General features: G+C 40.7%; 1 protein-coding gene across 2 annotated transcripts in view; it reads left to right on the top strand.

Annotated features, from left to right (window-relative positions):
• The first annotated feature begins 3,270 nt into the window (after positions 1-3,270).
• LOC111869981 overlaps positions 3,271-21,812 on the top strand; it is a 40,489-nt gene continuing 21,947 nt past the window's right edge. For both annotated transcript variants that reach the window (XM_023861897.2, XM_023861888.2), the window contains exon 1: positions 3,271-3,382. In XM_023861897.2, coding sequence (XP_023717665.1) covers positions 3,365-3,382 — 18 coding nt within the window. In that variant the 5' untranslated portion in view covers positions 3,271-3,364. The remainder of the gene's footprint in view (positions 3,383-21,812) is intronic.

Here is a 21,812-nt window from a genome sequence, read left to right as displayed (position 1 = left end):
CGCGCATCCAACAATAGAAGGGCCTCCTTTTCTAAGTAACAGACAGTCAAACATATACCACAGCAACGAATGCGCAACAATAGGACGTCCTTTGCTATGCAATGCATTGGTGGACATTCCTGACAATAAAACATGATATCCATTGCTGAGCAATTGATGTGTTTTCTGTGGGTGTTCCGTGCTGATCCTATATCAGTTCAGCAGCCGTAAGCTTGAGGACTCGAGGATTCGTCAGGAAGACGTCGCTCAAGGCAGTTTAGTAGTTGATGTAATAATCTTGAGAGTGTTATAATTATTTCTGTGTCATAGATACAGCAATCGTGAAAGTGTAGTAACGAACTGTAGTTATGATGTGTGAAATTATCCAATAAATGGAGTTATCAAGTCCGGAACCCATTGTTTGCTTCCTCGTTACCAGGATACACGTCGCTATATGTAGTCCTCTGCTACTGAAATGTCACCACTCAATTAATACTTCAAGAATGTTGTTGTGAAGCATCTAAAAATATCAATGCCTCTTTACAGAACAAGTAAAATAGCTTGTTCTGTCGATTTATTCGGCAAAAATTCCTAACATCCTAGTTTCAATGTGGTGTGTTTTAGCACTACGCCCAAATTCCAGCAGGTACCATCTGTATCTGAAGACGCTCATCCTCCTTTCAGAACCCTCGTGTTAAAATACTAATGGAACAATACCGCTCTGTTANATGTAGTCCTCTGCTACTGAAATGTCACCACTCAATTAATGCTTCAAGAATATTTTTCTGAAGCATCTAAAAATATCGATGCCTGTTTACATAACAAGTAAAATAGCTTGTTCTGTCGATTTATTCGGCAAAAATTCCTAACATCCTAGTTTCAATGTGGTGTGTTTTAGCACTACGCCCAAATTCCAGCTTTTTCTGTTGGCTGTCCATAATTGCTTACACTGCAGGTACCATCTATATCTGAAGACGCTCATCCTCCTTTCAAAACCCTCGTGTTAAAATACTAATGGAATAATACCGCTCTGTTGTAATAATAATTCAACGTCTTCACGTCAGGTAAAAAGCAGAGGAAACACCCGATGATTTGGTGAAATGTTACGAAGACGTCTCCGTTCTCTTTGCGAGAGGCCTAAAGCGTCAAGACGTCAGAGTCTGAAAGGGGAGACAAGCGCCGAACCACGATTTGAACCTTCATATTGCTGTCTGATAGACGCAGAGAGACAGGCAGCCACGTTTTTCTTTTAAGACATTCTACGCAACACGAACGAAAATACATAGATCACGATAGTGTAGCAGCACAGGACAAAGCCGTTAATGTACAATATTAAAGTCACGATAATGTATCAACATAGGACCTTCCTGTTAATCTGAAGTACTGAAAGTCACGAAACGTCCGTTGCGAATTGTACAATTTTCATTTCAATATGTGCTTGGCATTCAATCAAACCTTTTGTCAGCTTCCTCTTATTGCTAGGTGCAATCAACGTAACGAAACGTTGCCGAGTTTACTATTTCGTGCTTCACTTTCGGGAAGCTATCGAGCGTCAAATCCGGAAAAGGGATATTTTATCCAGTAGGTTTCTGAGATTCCCAAGTTTCCTTCAGGTTATGTCATACAGTTACAGTTGTTGTGGCCTATGGCCAGTCACTGTACTTAATGACCTGTTGGGACACATACCTTGAAGACGAAATTAACAACACGATCCACATCTGTGTAACTTTGTAATATTAGTGGAACATTAGTTTAAATGTTCTAAAATCTCCCTCCAAGACTCGCAGAAATATCCGGAAGCACAAAACGCAAATTTAATATATTCACTGAGAACTTTTCGCCGCCACAATTATGTGGGCTCTTGGACCCACGGACCATACCAACCGTTACATTCATCGAGTGCGCCTTCTCACGCGGGGAAAATTGCCTGAGAGTGACGACCATTACTAGCATGTATCTGGGACCGGGAAGTCCCGAAGTGTACCTTCGCGGCATGGTGCTTAATTAAGCAAAGGGGTACTTTCTTCTTATTAGACCACACTAAAATAACAGTGCATTAATCCACAGCGGTCAGACCCATAGAGAAGTGTTTCCTGTTTGCCTCTACGCAAATAGCAATGTCCTCTCTTCTGACGAGCTATGTATCCGTTTTGCTTCTTACGTCATCATCTTCTTCTATTTCATCTGATTTTCTCGCCTCCATATTTTCTACGCTTTAGTAATCCGCACTTTCTTTAGTACTCCTTTGCAGTTGCATTCCCTTCCGATTAGGCTCATCGCTTTGCGTACTGCGCTGTTGGTCACCGCCCTCCCGGCGTGTCTCCCCACTCCTGTGTTCGTGTTGCCGACCGCAACATCCTTTCTGCTATTAGCTCTTATTTTATTATTTGAAGCTATATGAATATGTTGATTCTGAGACCGTGCCATAGCTCAGGTGGTTAGTTGCCGGCTTCCCACCGCCGCGGCCCGAGTTCGAGTCCGGGTCTGGTCATGTGGGATTTTTGGTCGACAAAGTGGCGCTGAGTAAAGCTTTCTCCGAGTACTTCGGTTGCCCCTCCCAATCTTTATTCTACCAATTGCTTCACAATCACAATTATCTATAATCTGAGGCTGGTACAATAGGCCAGTATCGGTCGCAGTATCAAATGGACTCAGTCTCACCCCACCAAGAATAATACTTACGTAATCAGGAAGCTGAGACCTTCTTGAGGAGCCGCCAATTCTGCAGCTACTCAAGAATTTCCCAGCATGTTATGGAACCCGAAGGTTCATTACCGTTCAAAAGAGCCCTCTAATTGTCCCTATTCTCAGCCAGATCAATCCAATCCATAGCATCCCATTCTAGCTCTCTAAGATCCATTTTAATATTGTCCACCAACCTAAACCTTGATCTTCCCAGTGGCCTCTTTCCTTCTGGCTTTCCAACCAATATCCTCTATGTCACCAAGAATAATACATAAAATAATAAGTTGATTCAAGGTCATGAAACAAAGTTAGACAAATGAATTCCTCAGTATTGGTTAGATTGGCAACACTGTTCACATTCACGATCTCGTAAGCACTGAATATTTGAAAGGAGGTGGCTGTGAGGAACTGGATGATATTTCAAAACTGGTGACCTTACACCCTTTTTGCATTCAAAGATTTGCCACAGGGAGAAATAGCCGATGAAGAGTAAGAAACTTTATATTTCTTTCTTCTCGTTCCCTGACGTCACTTGAAGAGACCGGTTTTGGGATGAACGCTTACATTATACCGTAGTGCAAAGCGCTAGTGTTCCCATACTGCTACGTACGTGTGCACTGTTGAGGGGTGAGAGGGGCCACCGCTCCGCTTGCTGTATCCGTCGAGCCGTGTCTTCCAGGTTATATGACAAACTCGTAGCATGCACAGGCGACTTCTGGTGAGTACCGTTAAAATTCTTTTAATTTTCATCCATTGGTAATTTGTAAAATATTTAAATAAACGTTCAATTGTACTAAAAATCCGGTTTAGCTCAGTGTAATGACTACGGTACGGTCTGTTTTGATTCGTAATGAGCACAGCAATGTTATCGTATTCAGAACGAAAATTATGTAAAATTACAGGTGTTATCTTGGCCATGTAGTTCTTTATATTCGCATGTAGAAACCCCAAAACAGTAGAACAGAGTTTCATAAAATTGTACAATGGGAATTTTTACTAAAATCTATCGACACTTTCAAATTTTTGTTCCAATTGAGAAAATACCGGACACTTGAAGAGAAGATTTCCACGCTTCCCTGCGCATGCCACGGCATAAGGAGTTTGTTAATTCTGCGGCATGAAGTGCTTCAAGACGTGCTTGGCTAACGAAAGTTTGACAAATAACCTAAGCTCTTACTGAGAAATTAATAATCGCGCAGCTAGTAAATAAATTCTTCATTTCTTTACGGGACCCGAAATTTCATCACCGTGTACACAATAGGCCACCATATGGCCTTATATTGAGTCAGTTGGCTCCCTTCATTTCATTGCTCTGGTTCAACTCTCACGTCTTGCTTAAGTCTTCCAAGTGACCTCTTGTCTTCGGTCTTTCCCACGAGAATTATACATTCATTTCTCATGTCCTTTGTGGATGTTACGCACCTAGCCCACCTCATTCTCCCAGATTCGATAATACTCTTAATTGGCCAAAAATGCAACTTTAAAGGCCCATTATAAAATTCTATTCAGCCTCCTGTCACTTCTCATTGATGTAGTTGTTATGAACGATAAGAATAATGAGGCGGTTAATAACCTAAGTTTTAAAGAAAATGCTCTTCAGGATAATTTAACACAAGACCTTGAAAACGAAAGAATGCTCCCCTACCTCTGGAGCTATATTAATTCCGGATTCATCTAATTTACAGTTAATATCCAAATCATAGAAGTAAACACAAGGAAAAATGAGTTCAAAAGTTTGTGACTATGGTACATTGGTACAAATATTATGGTTTTGGACATTGTCCATCTGCCCGTCTTTATCTAAAAATAGTCCTGTTTATTTTTCAAAACACAACGTTTCGGAGACTGGATTCTCTTTCCGTCTTCAGGTAAAACCTACTCATTTGGGCCCAAATATAAATAGGACGATGGATAATGTACACAATGTACATAATGTCACAATATTATTCGTAGAGGAGAAAATACTGAAAATATTTCTCGAGAATGACACTGTCCCGGAATGCTATTTGTAACATCGTTAGCATTTTTGTGGGCTACTTTATAACGCTGTCAGCATCTCAAACTCTGTAGGGTAGAATTTCAGGATGTGCGGTGCGTAATGAATTGGAAAAGATTTGGAAGGAACTGGTTGTGACATGGAGACCTTTGCTTGGAAAATAACCATGGAAAACCTCAGTAAGTATATTCGGTACCTCGGGAGAAATTTGAATCCATCATCCCCCCCTCCCCCCACAAAAATACAAGTCTAGAACGTTACCATTACACTAACCTGCTCAGTAATAGCTAATTGGTATTAATGTGAGCGCCGTTAAACACCTAAATCATGTATAGGCCATTGTGTCAGGACAGTAATCATTTNTTAGAAAAAGGAAACATGTAAATAACAAATATGAGTGTAAGATAAGATTTGAGGTTTTCGCGGCGGTGACCATGAAGAAAGCAGTCTCCTGGGATTTGGCACCGTGTATATGTGGTGTTAACCGACGTTTCGGAGGAACGTCGGTTAACACCATATATACACGGTGCCAAATCCCAGGAGACTGCTTTCTTCATGGTCACCGCCGCGAAAACCTCAAATCTTATCTTACACTCATATTTGTTATTTACATGTTTCCTTTTTCTAAATATTATTTGTTTCTCCGTCATTCTCCTACTCACAATAACAAATGCGGGATCCTTCGGCGGCCATGACACTTTCCTCGCGGCCCGATGCAACGCTTCAGATGATAACGACGTGTCAACGAAACATCTTCACGTGAAACACGTTTCAAATGATTGAGCTAACTGTCAGTTCAGAGGCAAAGATCCGGCTAACTACAGATTCAGTGTGTACTGAAATGAGGTCTGAACAGACCCGCCGCCAGCCTCAGGGACTGGGCGGCGTTGTTTCGAGGATTTGCGGACAAAGTGTAAATATTGGGTGCAAAATCCACTTTGGAGTCTCTTTCCCCAATAAAAATATCGGACGAACTGACCTAGGATGTCCATGTGACATCCTCGCAGCGGTGTCTATGAAGAGGTCTGTCTTCTGGGATATACTCGTAACACTGGACTATAACAGAGTTGTGTCCCAGAAGACAGACCTCTCAATTGTCTTAGGATTTAATTCTGACTCCATATTGGAAAGCTTATAACTTCTTGAGCTGATTGCATGACCGTATTTTCTAGTAAGGTCTATATAATAGTACTTACTCATAACCTCATAATCTTTCATGCGATGTGCCATGGTTTAGATCTCAAAACGGACTCGTGTTTGTGCAGTGAGTGTATTCTGGCGTCGACAAAAGATACATGAAAATGTTGTGTCGAGGAGCACACTTGCTAAGGAATCGTTGATAAATATCCATGGTCTACAGCGCTAAGAAAGAAGATTATGAAAACTGAACTCCGCAGCCATTAACACTCTGTAGTAATTCAGGGAACAAGTCCTCCGGGAGGGACTTTAAGCTGTGTGTCCCGTGTCGTAACTTTACGGCACGTAAAAGAACCTCATATCCCCAAAGGGGATCACTGAGCCAAATTCCAGGACGTTTCCCGCCCAACAATAGTCTCTAAGGCCTCCGATAGATGGGGGAAGCATTATAGACACCGCTAAGCAAGTGGCCGAACTCGCTTGCTCGGCGGGACTGATGGTACGCACCATTTATCGGTAGGGTAAAGAGACTGGTAGAATATCATAGAGGGAAGCACAATAGATCAAACTGGTCGCGGTGCATGGGGAAACCCACCCTCTCTAAATAACTAACTAACCACAGCCAGGAATTCCCAAGTTTATCCAATTTGAGATCACTACAGATGAAGAAATGCTGAACCGTAATTTATAATCCACAAAACGATATAATTTGTTGATGTGATATGTACCTCTTAAATTATTACGCTCTAAGTTATATTACAACTAAGTTGCAGCTACTGATGACACCTTCCTCAAGAATGAGATGTGACTATACATTGAAGCTAAACGTCAGCTTCCGAGATTAATAGAGATGGAAGAATTTTCTCCTATTATTATCAGTAAATAACGCAAACAAAATTCGGTGAGATTTGAGGCTTTCACGGCGGTGACTATGAAGAAAGCAGTCTTCTGGGATTTGGCACCGTGTATATGTGGTGTTAACCGACGTTTCGGAGGAACGTATCGCCTCCATCTTCAGGGTAGAAGAAAAAGTATAAGAAATCTGCAAGCGACAAGACCGTGAGAACGGTCTGCTTTTACCGTTCTCACGGTCTTGTCGCTTGCAGATTTCTTATACTTTTTCTTCTACCCTGAAGATGGAGGCGATACGTTCCTCCGAAACGTCGGTTAACACCACATATACACGGTGCCAAATCCCAGAAGACTGCTTTCTTCAAAATTCGGTGAAATGGAAGAAAGTCTGAGGACAAGAGTCCTGTGAGTTTTGAAGAAATGGGGTTTGATAGTGTGGTCTGGATTCATCTGGCTCAGGGTATAGACAATTTGCGGACTCTTGTAAAGAGTGTAAAGAATTTCAATTTTCATATATAAACAACGTAGAAGTTCCTTAATAGGTGAAATACTATTAGATAATCCAGAAGTAAAATTTTCTATGAAATTAACTGCTTATTTGAATGATTTTATCTTAATGAACTATTCCAGTATTCACCCAGAGTGCTTCACGATGTACGGCAAAACTATACCTGCAACAGGCCGTGGAGGCTCACAGGATTGTGAGACGTCAAGACACTCGGCTCAGACATGGCAGTGTGGCTGTCAGCCTTACGCGCCGACTGCCCTCTACCCCCAAGGAAGATTTTTGTTACTCATTTTTGTTAGAGGCTGAGTCGATCCCAAGGCCATAATGCGGGTGGATTAGGTCAATTGAAAAATTTAGTGACCTCATCGCGAATCGCACCCGCGAACTTCCGGCTTGTAGCACAGTGCCTCAACCAAATACGCTACCTCATAAGTGAGCTTATTAATTAATCATCCCATCACTGAGCCACGCATAGTCATTCAGTTTCATAAAGAGGACGCTAGGAGAGGAAGGTAACAGTAGAATCATTATAACGAATATGATACTTGACGATACGGCCTTCCGAAACGTCGGTTAACACAACTTCTACAAGGCGCCACATCCCAGAAGACTGCTTTCTTCATAGTCACCGCCGTGAAAACCTCAAATCTTACATAGATACTTGACAGTATTTTTCTTGAATGTAACACAAGTGATTCTATATTTGTCCAAAATCTAGCGATTCCTACCTAATGTGAAAGACGAAACGTCGTAGGATGATCAAAAGAGTAATAGGCCGAAGAGCATGATATATGTAAGAAAAGGGACAAGTTGTATAATGTATCATGCCTGGAATCCAAAGAAGAATTTGTTTCATCCGTGGAGTAGAACAACTCCACTGACATTTTCAAAATACATTAAATCTTACTTGCGTAATTCGTGTAGAAAATATTCACGGTTCACTACCTTCGGGAATTCCGTTGTGTTCTCTTAAACTTTATACAAGAGCTACATTATTAAGAAACACATTTCGCCACATTCCTTATGTAATATGGAGTCCTGTCTATATATAGAAGCTCTATTCATCCATCAGTAACTTCGACAGTAACTGGCTAGACCTCATAAACGAAGAAAACAGTTCTTCGACTGATTTTTTTTTCCTGTGGCTCTACAGCCCCAATTTGGGCCTAGGCCGACCTCCATGAAACTCTCCGTTTCGCTTCGGTTTACTAGATCTTACACATTCGGTAGGACTCCTTGGGCGGGTGATCAGATCGTCGCAAGGCCTGTACCTGTAGACAAACACAGAAAAACGTGCACAAACATCCATGACCTGAGTGGGATTCGACCCCACGATCTCGGTTTCAGAGCGAGCGAATACAGTGCATGTCTTAGATCGCTCGGCTACCGTGACCAGCCGTTCTTCGACTGATATATTTCAGAAACTCTGAACATAGAATTTAATTTTGTAAAATGCATCATGGTGATACATTCAGTGAAAATAAGTTATGGGAAGAATTCGTGATACCTCCTTCCTTGAAATAATTTAATACGTATGATTAAGTTAGTAGGACTGGGATAAGTACCAAGATTTGCGGTTTCATTTCTGTGCGTATTCTTGATCTGTATTGAGTGATACTTCTATTGCAGATACTCACACTGCCGTTCTGTTTGTGTGACTGAAGGCAGGAGAAGAGAAAATTATAAAATTGGTTCTTATTACATGACATTCATACCAAATCTCTTAATTATTCTTCAATTGGCTCTTATTACATGACATTCATACAAAATCTCTTAATTATTCTTCAATTGGTTCAAAGTGGATTGCCGGTCAGTTTGCTTTTTATACGACGGATTTAACTAAAGCCATTAATTGTTTAGTTGCAGTTGCAATCTATCCTCACATAACGGACAAATACATTGTAAGACTAGGCACCGACTAAACACTTAATGTCAAATAATACTACACCTATACCACGGGCCTCAAAGCAGTTTACTATATGTATACAAGTCTTGAATATACCAATATATGTACGCTGGAATATAAAAACAAGATTGCAAGAACTGACTTCATGGTATGCAATATCACATGAAGAGTTTTAAACCATATTTTATTCTATAAATTTCGTTTTATAATAAATTTATAATTAATTGTATTTATATGACTTGTATTTTATAATGTATTATCAAGTATCCAGCTCTACCATTGTAATTTAGCAGTGTGTGAATATGGTAATCATGTGTTTGTCTGATGAAGGCTTTATGAGCTGAAACATGTAGCAAAGCTAATTTTGGCCTTGATCTTTGTATTGTTGTGTTGTGACGGACTCTAATAAAGAAATTGTATATAATAACACAAGAGGATGCACGAAATAAAAAAATATATACTTAGTTAATATTATATTTTATTAGCAGAAACCGAAAGGTTGCGGGTTCGATTCCCGATGAGATCACTAGATCTTTCAGTTGACCTAATTTTTCCAGTCGCACTATGGCCTTGGGGTCGATTCAACCTCTAACAGAAACGAGTACCAAAAGTCTTCCTGGGTGACCAGCGCGTACGGATGACAACCTCACCACCATCTGTGAGCCGATTGTCTAGATAATGTGGGAGCCTCGACTCCACGGCCTTTTACAGAGAGGGCTTTACCTCTTTTTATTAGAATATACACAATTCAGTTAATTTGAATTTGTCTGATAAGGTACTTGGAAACTGAATGTTTGCTGGGCATAGAATTATGTTTAACAAGTATATCTTATAATATTTTAAATAGAAATTTGAAGTCAGAACAAAGTATATAGTTGCTCTCGTGCCTGTGAACATTAAAACGAATATAAATAGATAAATAAATAATAAATCCAATGTCACTCTAAGGACAGACCATCAAATTATATGAGTCTCGGCTGCTTCACTTGATTCATTTCAAAAGAAACTTGAAACGTGTCTCCTAGGCACATTAATCTGCAGTCTTCATCCAATAGCATTACGGTAACTGTATGAAGGGGAGAGGACGAGGGAGGGGGGGAGTGAGAAATGCATGCACTCTTCAAATATATCCAATCGGTGCAAGGGCACTCGAGCTTCATAGAAATTTCCATGTGTCGGCTTCATGTATGAGGAGGAGGCAGGGAGGGGGGCGTGTAGTGAACTTACGTAAGTGAAGAATGCGTGCATTTGGTCGTAAAATCTTAACTGAAGAAACCAGTTCTCAAATCTGGGCGTAGACATGAGGATATTATTAAAATTGGTTGTGAATAAGGTAGAAGAGTGTGAACTGTTCCGATCACAGTGGCCGCGCTCTGAGGTGTGAACCGTCTACGCCCGCTCGAAAGCTGGGATCTTGGGTTCGAATCCGACTCGAGGCATAGATGTCTGTGTGCGTTTATTATGTATTTGTGTTGCTCTGTGTGTAGGCAGTGGCCTGCGACGGGCTGATCCCCGTCCAAGGAGTCCTACAGACTGTCTGACTGTGTGTGGAATTAGAAAACTGAAAAATAAGCCAATGTCCACAAAGGTTGTGGACAGATAGATAGATATATAGATAGATAGAGAGAGAGACAGACAGATAGACAGACAGAGAGAGATATATATATATAAAGGATGTGAACTGGATACGTTCAGTTCCGGTTAGGTTCGTCTGGTGCACATTCGGTATTCATCCTTCAAGGTTCGTAAAGGGATGACAGAACAACATTTAGCTTCTGAAGACAGGCCCTGATCCACTGTGATAGTTTTTAATAAAGAGACTGAGAGGTTCGTCAGTGTTTAATAAAGAGACTGAGAGGTTCGTCAGTTTTTAATAAAGAGACTGAGAGGTTCGTCAGTTTTTAATAAGGAGACTGAGAGGTTCGTCAGAGTCATTTAAAAGCTCGACCTTGGTCAGAGCTTCCAGTTTAAGTCCTGGCAATCAATTCCCTTGCATACTGTATCGCTGCTTCCTCAGAAAAATTTCTATGTATCATGTACCGCATTACGCTCCTAGAGTTTCGCCTTCTTAAGCCTGCATATCAAACAGCATCGAGTTTGAACTCCATTACTTTTCTCAGGGGATAAGTCTGAGTCCACTTGGCAATAAGGCCATTGTTTGGCCTATTGTACCAGCTCCAGATCATACATGATGATGATAATGATGAGTTTGGAGCAGTTGGTTGAATGCGAATTGGCAGGGGAAAGTGAAATACTTTCCCCAGTACCATTTTGTTCACCACAAATCCCACATGACCTGATCCGGGCTCGAACTCGGACCGTCGTGGTGGGAGGCCGGCGACTAACCGCCTGAGCTATGGCACGGCCCAAAAAGTACAAATCATAGGAATCTTAAGGTCACGCAAAGCTGATATTTCGAGGGCATGTTGTGCTACAGAAAGGAGTCCACATATTGTACTTGTTCTCGGCCCCTAATTACAGTTTCATCCTGTTTATATCTTACTGGAGTGAAAGGAGCTCATGCCGCCCTTGAGACACGATGGAACCATCGAATTATTTCGTCTTCCTGGCAACTGCCAAAATGAAAACACCTCGAGTCGCAAGAACCGGATGTAATAATTTGTCATTGCATCCAAAGTGTTTTTGCATTAAGAGGAGGTAAGCAGATGGCGTTGTCTTTCAAAGTTCCGTGAAATGTCTAACCAGGAAATTTCTAAAAAGATAATTCTATCAGGAATCAGAGCTGTGTTTGCTACCTGATTCAAGCTGATTTCTCGTTTGGCTTTTTCTTCGATCATGAAGATGCAAGTGTCATGTTCGTGTGAAACACTAGTTGACTTTAACGGACTACACGGCCTTATATCCCGGAAGACAGAACTCTTCACAACTACCGCTGTGAGAACCTCAAATCCTACCTAAAAGTGTTCTTACAAAGTTCGACTATATATTGGTGATGCTATTTCTGACGCAGTGACATAGGGTACAAATGCCTTAACAGGAAGTTATTATGTATGCAAGTAAAGGTTCTAGTATAGACATGAATTTAATCAAAATCAATAGTATAGTCACAATAATGTAATAACACAAAAATAATTACAGTCTGAAAACCTGCAAGGAACAGGTAACCGGAGAAATAGAGTAGTAGATAGAAGAATATTATTAAAATGGACTTAAATTAATTGGAATATGAGTGGATAGATTGAATTTATGTGGCCCCTGATAGAAAAGAAATGCAGATTCTTGTGAAGATGTAAATCTTAAGGTTCCATAAAATTCGGGAAAATAGTTGACATGCTGAATGACTACCTTACGCTCAAAAATGACTGTAATTCGTGCAGTCAGTTAGTAGAATGACTATCAAGTAATTTGAAACTGCGCCTGAACTTTAGACCATGGACACTGTGTAAGTCAAAAGTAGCGAGAAAACAAAAACTGACAAGAGAGTACTAAAGAACTCTACAGAGAAACCTGCTCTGTTGCGCACATCTGCGCTTTCATAAAATTCCAGTAATTCGCATATTTGTAGGATTTGTGTTCTTAATAGCATGAGTTCTTCTGTTTTCCTTTTAAACTTAATTCCTGTATTATCCTATATCATAGCCGTCACCACAACAAACAGAACGGGAATATCTTCAATGAGACGACAGAAGTTGGTATATACCTTCCTAATTTAAAGTAAATTACCGATATACTATAACATAATATTTAACTGATTATTCGGATAAGAGTTACTATATAATTTTAATTACATCATTCACTCAAAGGAACGCAATTCCAAAGGGAATATTTTACCGATAGATTCATCTTCACTGTGCGGCTGTCATTCTAATTATACACCTCGCACCAAAACCTTGTGATGGGAAAATATCCCAGCTCTAAATTTGGTTATGTAACTGATCGTTGTTTCTCCCAGTTTGTGAGTGTGCGCAGAACGGAGAAGCAACAAGCTCTGATCTCACACTGCGTTGGAATTCAGTTCTATTTTAACACCCACAATGCATACAAAAATAAAGGTAAAATTGTCATGAAGACTTATGAGGGAGTGGGTGTATAGATCCACATTTTCTTGACCTCAGCACTGGTTTGAAAGGAATTGTCAGCTTCACGCCCCTGCCGCTTTACCCCCGGGGAAAAAATCCCGGTACCCATTGGATAAGAGGCTGGGTGGGCCTCAGAGCCGGTCTGGATGACGTGGAGAAGAGAAAATTCTTGAAACTACCGGGACTCGAACTCCGACCCCTCGGTGGTCCAGCCCGTAGAAGTCGCTATACCGACTACGCTATTCGTAACACTATATAATTAATGTCGTCATTAATTTTTACAATTGGTTGCCTAACAGCACTCCGCTACCGGCGTTATACAGCGTTGCATGACAGCATGATGAATGGATCATTTGTCGGAGAATATTTTTAAGGGAACTGTACTGCCTAAGATGACACTATCGCAAAATTTGTCTCGAGGGACTGAGGAAAATAACGGAAGTTTTGAGTTGGTAGAACCGGAGTCCCTGTCGAGATCCGAACCCAACATCTCCCGAATAGAAGTCCCGAGCGCTACGGCTAGACCAGCCTGTTGGATAGAAATTCGAGAAAACGGGCAGTGAATTTTGCCTCAGAGGTTCAGATGAATCAGGTCACTCATCTGAACAATGTCCTGAGGCAGTCATAACCTACCGTTACTGCAGGGAGGAAAGGAGATCCATCAATTGCAAGGAGTCACAGAACAGTGCGCATGCGCCATTGTCAATGGTAGCAGACGCAGGGCTATGAAATTCGAGGAATTTGATGTTCTTCCTCATCTCTCTCCCCTTTAACTTTTCCACTACTCATGTTTTATCGCTATCTTATTCTTGTATTAATTTTATTCTGTTATGCTGTACAAATTCGTAAATTTCACTTATTCTTCCTTCATCCCTTTTCCGTGTATTCTTCTCTTAACCATTCAAATCGTGAAATTCTTGTAAATATTACACTACAATTCATTTCGTAACCCACAAGAAACACATTAAGTCTCCACTACAAAAGTCAATGGCTTAACGAAATTTAGGAAAATGATTGCTGTTTATTGCGAGAACCATATGAAGCACACTAATTTATATACATGTACATGTGACATATGTAGAACCACTGAGCTTTATAGTGTTAATTAATTTTCTTCTGTTAATATTATATTTTAGCGTCCTGTTGCACTGACTCATGTCCATGGTTTATGCTAACCGTCTTACAGTGCACACAATTTTTCACCTTACTCTTCCTTTTGTACTACATGTTTCAGCACTAATGTACCATCTTCAGGTGCGTTTTCTCTGTGCACGTCTAACTACTGCAATGCAAGCGACCGCCGCTTGTCGGCGAAGTTAGTGTCACGTAGTCAGCGCAACGAATACCCATGGCCGTTAATTTTGGTTTTCTAGATCGGAGCTGCTATTTTCTTGAAATAGCTCCTCAATTATCCTCACGAAGTTGAGAGGAAACCGTTCCAGGCAGATTAATTCTCAGAAAATCTGGTAGCGCCGGGAATCGAACCCGGACTTCTGGATCTGTAGCCGGGAACTCTGACCACTAGACCATAGAAGCGGTTCCAGCAACTCGAGGTTCTGAAGGAAATCTCCCACATAATACTTTGCAACGTTACTCCTGAAATACGCTGTCCAGCTTAAGGATTTGTGACGACATTGGTTTCCAGACAGAACAGTAACGTCCAGCGAAAAGAATAGAGACTTTTATCTGCATCCGCCGAGATATATGCGAACATTTCCAGAACATGTTGAGCTTTGTACATAAGAGAATTCTCTCTTTCCTTCAACTTCACTTCAGCCCCATACACGTAATCAGATTCTCCGAAATATTTCATTATAACAAAAGGATGAATAATACATGAAATGACTGCAAGAATAGTGATTTCATATTTCTTCTGAATACTGTGGTAACGCGATTTAGGACGCGTGTCAGCACGAACATTGCGACAGAAATATGGAAGTATATCTTGTTTTACTGTTGTCTCTCCCCATGTAAGTGCAAGGCTTGCGGTTAACAATCCAAGGACTGGTACTACTTGTCTATATCATTTATACGGCGCTTGGAATGGGCCGATCCAAACAATAAAACCAACTGCCTTCATAATTTCTTTTCTTCTCCCACTGCGGAGCATAGGGCTAATTTTTCAGCTACATTGATCAATTTTACAGACAGTGGGACTCCATGGACGGGTGATCAGCTCGTCCCAAGTCCTGTACCTAAACACAGGACAACACAAAACAGAATAAACGCATACACACACCAAACATCCATGTCTTGTGTGGGATTCGTACCCACGATCCTGGCTGTCGATCGAGCGAAGATAGTGTATGCCTTAGGCCGCTCAGCTACCGTGACCGGCCCTCATAATGTAGTTATTTAGAAAGAATTGTAAGAGGGCATTGTCACTTAAAATCACACAGGAAATCTTCTGTTTTCAGCCTAATTTCTTTCTTGCCATTATTCTGCAGTGCCAATTCCAAAGACTCCACTCCCCTGTACAAGGAGTCCTGCCGACTGTGTATAGGATTAAGAAACTGAAAAAGTGGCCAAGGTCCAAAGGGCTGTAGAGCCATAGAGAATAAAAGAAAGAAACCATATAACACGGCCTCCCTCTAAATCAAATGAACTGTTGCCTCTGATATTTTCGAAATGTCGTAGTGTTTGTACTTTTTAATACAAGAAAACGTTTCACACAAATATGCATGTGTATTTATATTATAACTCAAAATCAAGTCTCACAAAATTTCTAGCTGCAATGAATCATCAGTTGTTCCTCTTTATTTCCAGGAGTCCCTATTTTGTATTTAAATTATATAAATGCGAATTTCATGGAGGAGAAGAAGAATGAGTATAGGATACTGGTAGGAAAGCCAGAAGGGAAGAGACAACTAGTAAAACAAAGATGTAAGTGGGTGGACAATATTAAAATGGATATTAGAGGAATAGGATTGGATCGATTGTATTAATCTGGCTCAAGATAGGGACCAGTGGAGAGCTCTTGTGAACACTAGTATAAACTTTCGGGTTCCGTAAAATGATGATAATTTCTTGAGTAGCTGCACAACTGTCGGCTTCTCAAGAAGGGCTCAACTCCATAAGTGAAGTCCGATTTTCAAAATGTGAAAACACACGAGATTTAACGGAGCGCACGTGCAAATACTCCAGAGCCTTCTATTAAATGACTCTTATGTCATTGAAAATCATCAAGTAAGCTGCTATAGGCTGGTCACGGTAGCCGAGCGGTCTGAAGCATGCACTGCCTTCGTTCGCTCGGAAACCGGGATCATGGGTTCGAATCCGATATAAGGCATGCATTTTTGATATGTGTATGTGTTTATTTTGTGTTTGTGCTTTTCTGTGTTTAGGTAGAGGCCTTGCGATTAGCTGATCACTCATCCAAGGAGTCCTATTCTCTGTAAAATGTTCATGAAACTGAAAATCAGAGGCCAGGGATCAAAGGGGCTGTAGAACCCGTGAAAAGAAAAAAAAAAGCTGCCATGATGATGCTACTGAGAGACCGCAATTAAACGTTCAATGCAACATAAATGTGGGGTGATCACCAATATCATGGCATGCCAGCCACTCTGTCAAATTATTCAGAAGTTATCGCTAGAATACGTAAGATTGTCTCACGTGATCACGTACTTAAGTTAGACTGGAAGTGAATAGCAACGTGAGCGTATCACGTCTGGAACCTAATTCTTACGTCACGATCTCCAGCTTTCCTTTAGTTTCTGATTATTTTGTAGTTTCTCTCGAGCACAAGCTTTTTACTGTTCTGTCCCAATCTGAAGTCTCGTTTATTCAATTTTATTCATCACCACCACAGGTCATAATGTGATATTCAGTATTTGTATCAGAGTACTAAACATTCTGAGATATTTTGTGATTTTCCTCAGTTATTCAAGGCGAGGACCAGAAAATATATTAAAAGAGGCGGCTCCCCTGCCACTCCAATTATTTTCCAATCATCATTCATAACCAGTCACCTAATCTCTTTATTTAGTAATACATCTCTGAAGTTCATAAAAGTCCATTAAACAGCATCTTAGCAGACAGCGATAACAGCAGTCAGAAGTGACGGATGGACGGACAGGAACTCAGCAACGAAACTCTGTAGTTTCTCGGATTACTGCACTGATTAATTATATAAAATATTATACTAAAAACTGTCCTTTATCTGAAGGGGACACGCGGTACTGTAACCAGTAGAGGCGCTATGCTACAAGCCGGAATGTTACGGGTTCGATTCTCGATTAAATCATTGGATATTTCAATTGTCCAAATCCTTCCAACCTCAATATTGTCCTGAGGTCTACTCAGTTTCTAACAGAAATAAGTACCAGGAATCTTCCTCGGGTTAAAGGGCGGCAGGAACGGAAGAGTGACAACCTCACCGCCATCTGTCTAGAAAATATGGGAACCTCGACGTCTCACAATCCTATGGGCTTTCACGGCCTGTTACAGGGATAGCTTTACCTTTTTTAACATTATCTGCAGTAGCCTCTAATATTATGTATAATAATATTTAGGCTGTTGGCTTTAATCCATCCTGTATTCAGGTGATCCTTATTACAGCGATTTAAACATAAAATTCAAATCTGTCAGTAGATCCATACAAACATCCAATCGCCTGAAAAAGGGAGGGAGTAGAAGCAACTATCGAAACGTCATCTCTATTAAATATTTGCTATCTCAGACAATGGACAATGTTCAGCATAATGTCTGCATGACATGACACTACTATGCACGTTCATAAGAGATGTGACACTGGTCCAGGATTCGTGCGCCTGCTCAGTTCCAACCGTAAGGAACACACAGGAATAGACAGTGTGGTCTGGCCGTCTTCGCGTTTTATGTTTGAAATGTCCAGAACTCTTATATCTGCTCAGTTGAAAAGAGTCGAACAAAGGAGAGACTGTGAGGTAACTGGATAGCCATGAGATTACCTCACTTCCTTCAAGTAAAATGTACTGACTTCTTAGCTCCGTTCTCCTCGAACTAACAAATGCCTTGCATTTACTCAAAGTCGTGTGGCGCGCAGTGCTGTGATCACGAATATAGTGCAGTTACGCCACTTGTCCTTTCTCCATCACGACTGAACTGTATATCCAGCCGAGACAGGATAACAAACACACGTCAGAGAGGTTACTTGAGCCCGCTCGAATGCCATGATCTGTAGGATTTGCTAATTAAGCGTATTAATTTTATACTAACAAACATATCCTAAAGGTTAAGGTTAAGGTGTAATTATTATCCGTGTGGACCACGTAAATATTGTTTCCAGTAGTCTGAAGGTGGTCTGCAGCCACAATGCTGCGATACTCACAGGGTGTTACAGAACACATACATTATAAATTGCGTGTATTATGCTACGATACGGAAACAGACAAGGGAATATGGAAATAAAAGAATGAAATAAATAAATTAAGGAGAAAAAAGGAAGAAACAAAAAGAAGAAGGAAAAAACAAAGGAAAGGAAGAAAGGAAAACTGTAATAATTTCATATTTAAATTTAAATGACTGGACAATTCTCCCAATATCAAATTTCACGAAACTCGGTCTTATAGTTTCACGAGTTTCATCCGCGTGGACAATCAGACAGAGCGAACTTAAAAAGGGCTCCGCAGGGTTGCGAAAGCACCTAAAGGGAAAGGATTTAAGGCAGAAGAAGAGGAGAATGAATGAAAGTAGGAGATCAAGAGAAAAGGAACACAAAAGAAAAAAGTCCCGAAAGAAGGATGGCAGGAAAGAAAATAAGAAAGAAGACAAGAATGGTTTCGAGAGTTAATTAATTGCACTGTTTAATGTATTGTACAGAGTCTTCAATTGAATTACAGTTCAATATCACTGTTGTGTTCCCAGTATCTGTGCCCTCAGCAAAGTAAATATTTGCCCCTCCCCCAAGCCGTGATAGAAGCTCATGCCCCAGGCTACCAGTCCTGGACTGGCTTCTCCTAGACCAGTGGTTCTCAAACTTTGTCAGACCGCGACCAGGCGAAGTCTTTTTCTATAAGACGAGGGCCCCGTATAATTGATGCCAGTGCCCGCGGCCCGGCGGTTGAGAAACCTGGACTATCTTGCAGCATGCAGGTAAAATCTGCAGTTAACATAAATAAGTCATAAGACCGTGTATTATGTTCTGCATTCCGAAAAGGTAGGTTACTTCAGTTCTTTGATTAGGGTGTTCAGTTTTCCACCCCACACCCTAACTGCTGCCGGCCTCATTGCGAGGAGCTTCGTAATACAGAGTGTCCGGATTGAAGGTATCCAAAATAAAATAATTATATTTCAGAAATAATTTATTATACACATTAATGGGTTACACCAGTACAAAGGGAAACTATCAAAATTTCTTTCTGCATATATAATTTTCTCGATAAATTTAAGTGTGGGCTCCCTTGGTAGCACGGCAAATATTCAAACTTGAAGCATTTTTGGTGTTACCATAGCCACAGCGTCCTTATGCGGGCTTTCAGGTGTTGAAGGTCGTTGATCGTAACCTGGTAGACAACGTTCTTCACACAACCCCACAAGAAAAATTCCGCTGGGGTTAAATTTGGCGACCTAGGGAGCCAAGCGATTGTACCACCTCTGCAAATTCATATCCCAGTCATCACTCTGTCCGGTTCTCACGGTCTCTTCGCTTGCGGATTTCTTATATTTTTCTTTCTACCTTGAAGATGGAGGCGATACGTTCCTCCGAAACGTCGGTTAACACCACATATGTACGGTGCCAAATCTCAGAAGACTGCTTTCTTCATGGTAATGAACGTTTGGGTTCCATAAAATACTTGGAAATTCTTGAGTAGCTGCACAATTGGCGACTTCTCAAGATGGGCTCAGCTCCATGAGTGGGTGAGTGATACTGAAAGTAAGCCTTTGTTGCTACTGGCAACTGTGTTAAGTTTACTGTATGTCAACATGTCAGGAGTACACGATACCGCAGGCAATTCGTGCAGACGTGTGGTATCACAGTTGGAAGCTCCGGATCACCCACGTTCTGTCGTGTCATGATCAGCCGACCGTGTCATCCGAAGTACGAACAGTTGAGATCAGTATTATAATCAACAAAAAATTTATCATCTGTGCTGTATATTCTATTACAAGGGTGTGGTATAGTGTTTTTATAATTTTCACGCGTGACTTAGGGTTTAACATTACTTTCTTAATAGTAAGGGAGATTTTAACAATTCTATAAAACTTATGTAACTTAATTTCATTGTATAAGCAATTTTTTATGGGCTAATGAGATTGACTTGATATGGTTCAGTCGGGTTAAATTATCATAAAGCCGTCTCGATGAACTGGAATTTAGAAAACAAGCCCAACTGCTTTATTACAAATTTTGTATACGTACTACATTTCGTAAGCCGAACCTAAATTTGGTAGCTTATAATTTGTCTCCAGAGAGTCGAAAAGCACTCACACAAATTACATGTAATATCATTTACTTTTGAAGACCTGTTGTCATGAACATTTTCAACACGAGTTCTTAGTGACAGTACTGCTTCGAAAATCGTAATGGCCCTCAGGAAGGTATCAGTGGAAGAAATAAAATGCGTTGTCATTAGGACCGCAATTGTTAGTCAAAAGTCTTTATGGAATACAGTCACTGCATATTAATTTCCCCCCCCCCCTTTGGCATTACAGCCCCAGCGGGCCTAGGCCTACCTCCATGAAACTCTCCGTTCACTTCGGTTTTTCTAGATCTTACACATTCGGTAGGACTCCTTGGGCGGGTGATCAGCTCGTCGCAAGGCCTCTACCTGTACACAAACACAGAAAAACGCACACAAACATCCATGCCCTGAGTGGGATTCGAACCCACGATCCCGGTTTCCAAGCGAGCGAAGACAGTACATGCCTTAGACCGCTCGGCTACCGTGACCGGCCCTCCACGTTCATACTATCGTAAAATGGGGTCTAATTGAAGAAAATAAACCAAGAATGTTTTGTTATAGCCTTCTTTCCTAAAGTGGGCTTTTGTTACCTCTTTGCTGGCTGTGTATCCCACTTATTAACTTCTGAATAACTAAACTAATCTTTATTATACTTGGTATATATATCATGACACTACAGCCAATCTTAACAGAGTATTTCATAAATACCCCCCATCAGTCCGTGTGCTTGCATGTGTATCCCCTTTCGTTACTCGGCAATTGCTCGATAAAACATTTATCGTGATAACGAATACACAGGAAACAATTGAAGAACTGCTGGACTCGTCTTTTTCTGTACAGTCCGTGTCGTATGAAGTAAATCGCCGATCATTTCCGTCCAGAACTTCTAGTTTGAAATACGAGCCTCGTAGAAACGAACCTTGCAAATCGCTAATTGCACTTGGGAGGAATGGTATTGTTAGCTATATAAATTATTGAAATATATAAATGATAAAGCTAATACACGATGTATATCCGACTATGTAATTGTCTTGGACGTTATGATTTTAGTGTTTTACGGTCTCAGACTTTTCCATATGGTATTATTTTATATGATACATACATACATTTTTTTTTGTTAAGAGTGAATATATACTGTCGCGTGTTTAGTGACTGTAGCCGGGGTTTGGATTGGTGAATAGATTTATTGACCACTTATAGGTCGTAACGACAAATAACAATAGCAGTAGTACTGATTTACACACTACAAATCACTCCGCACTAAGTCTTCTCAGTCTACTTCCACTAGCCTTTACTTGGTAACAGTTCCCCGACAGCGGCAATTCCT

The sequence above is a fragment of the Cryptotermes secundus genome, unplaced genomic scaffold (genome assembly GCF_002891405.2).
Source record: "Cryptotermes secundus unplaced genomic scaffold, Csec_1.0 scaffold1064, whole genome shotgun sequence".
Classification (NCBI taxonomy): domain Eukaryota; kingdom Metazoa; phylum Arthropoda; class Insecta; order Blattodea; family Kalotermitidae; genus Cryptotermes; species Cryptotermes secundus.
This window is presented reverse-complemented; position numbering and strand designations above follow the sequence as displayed.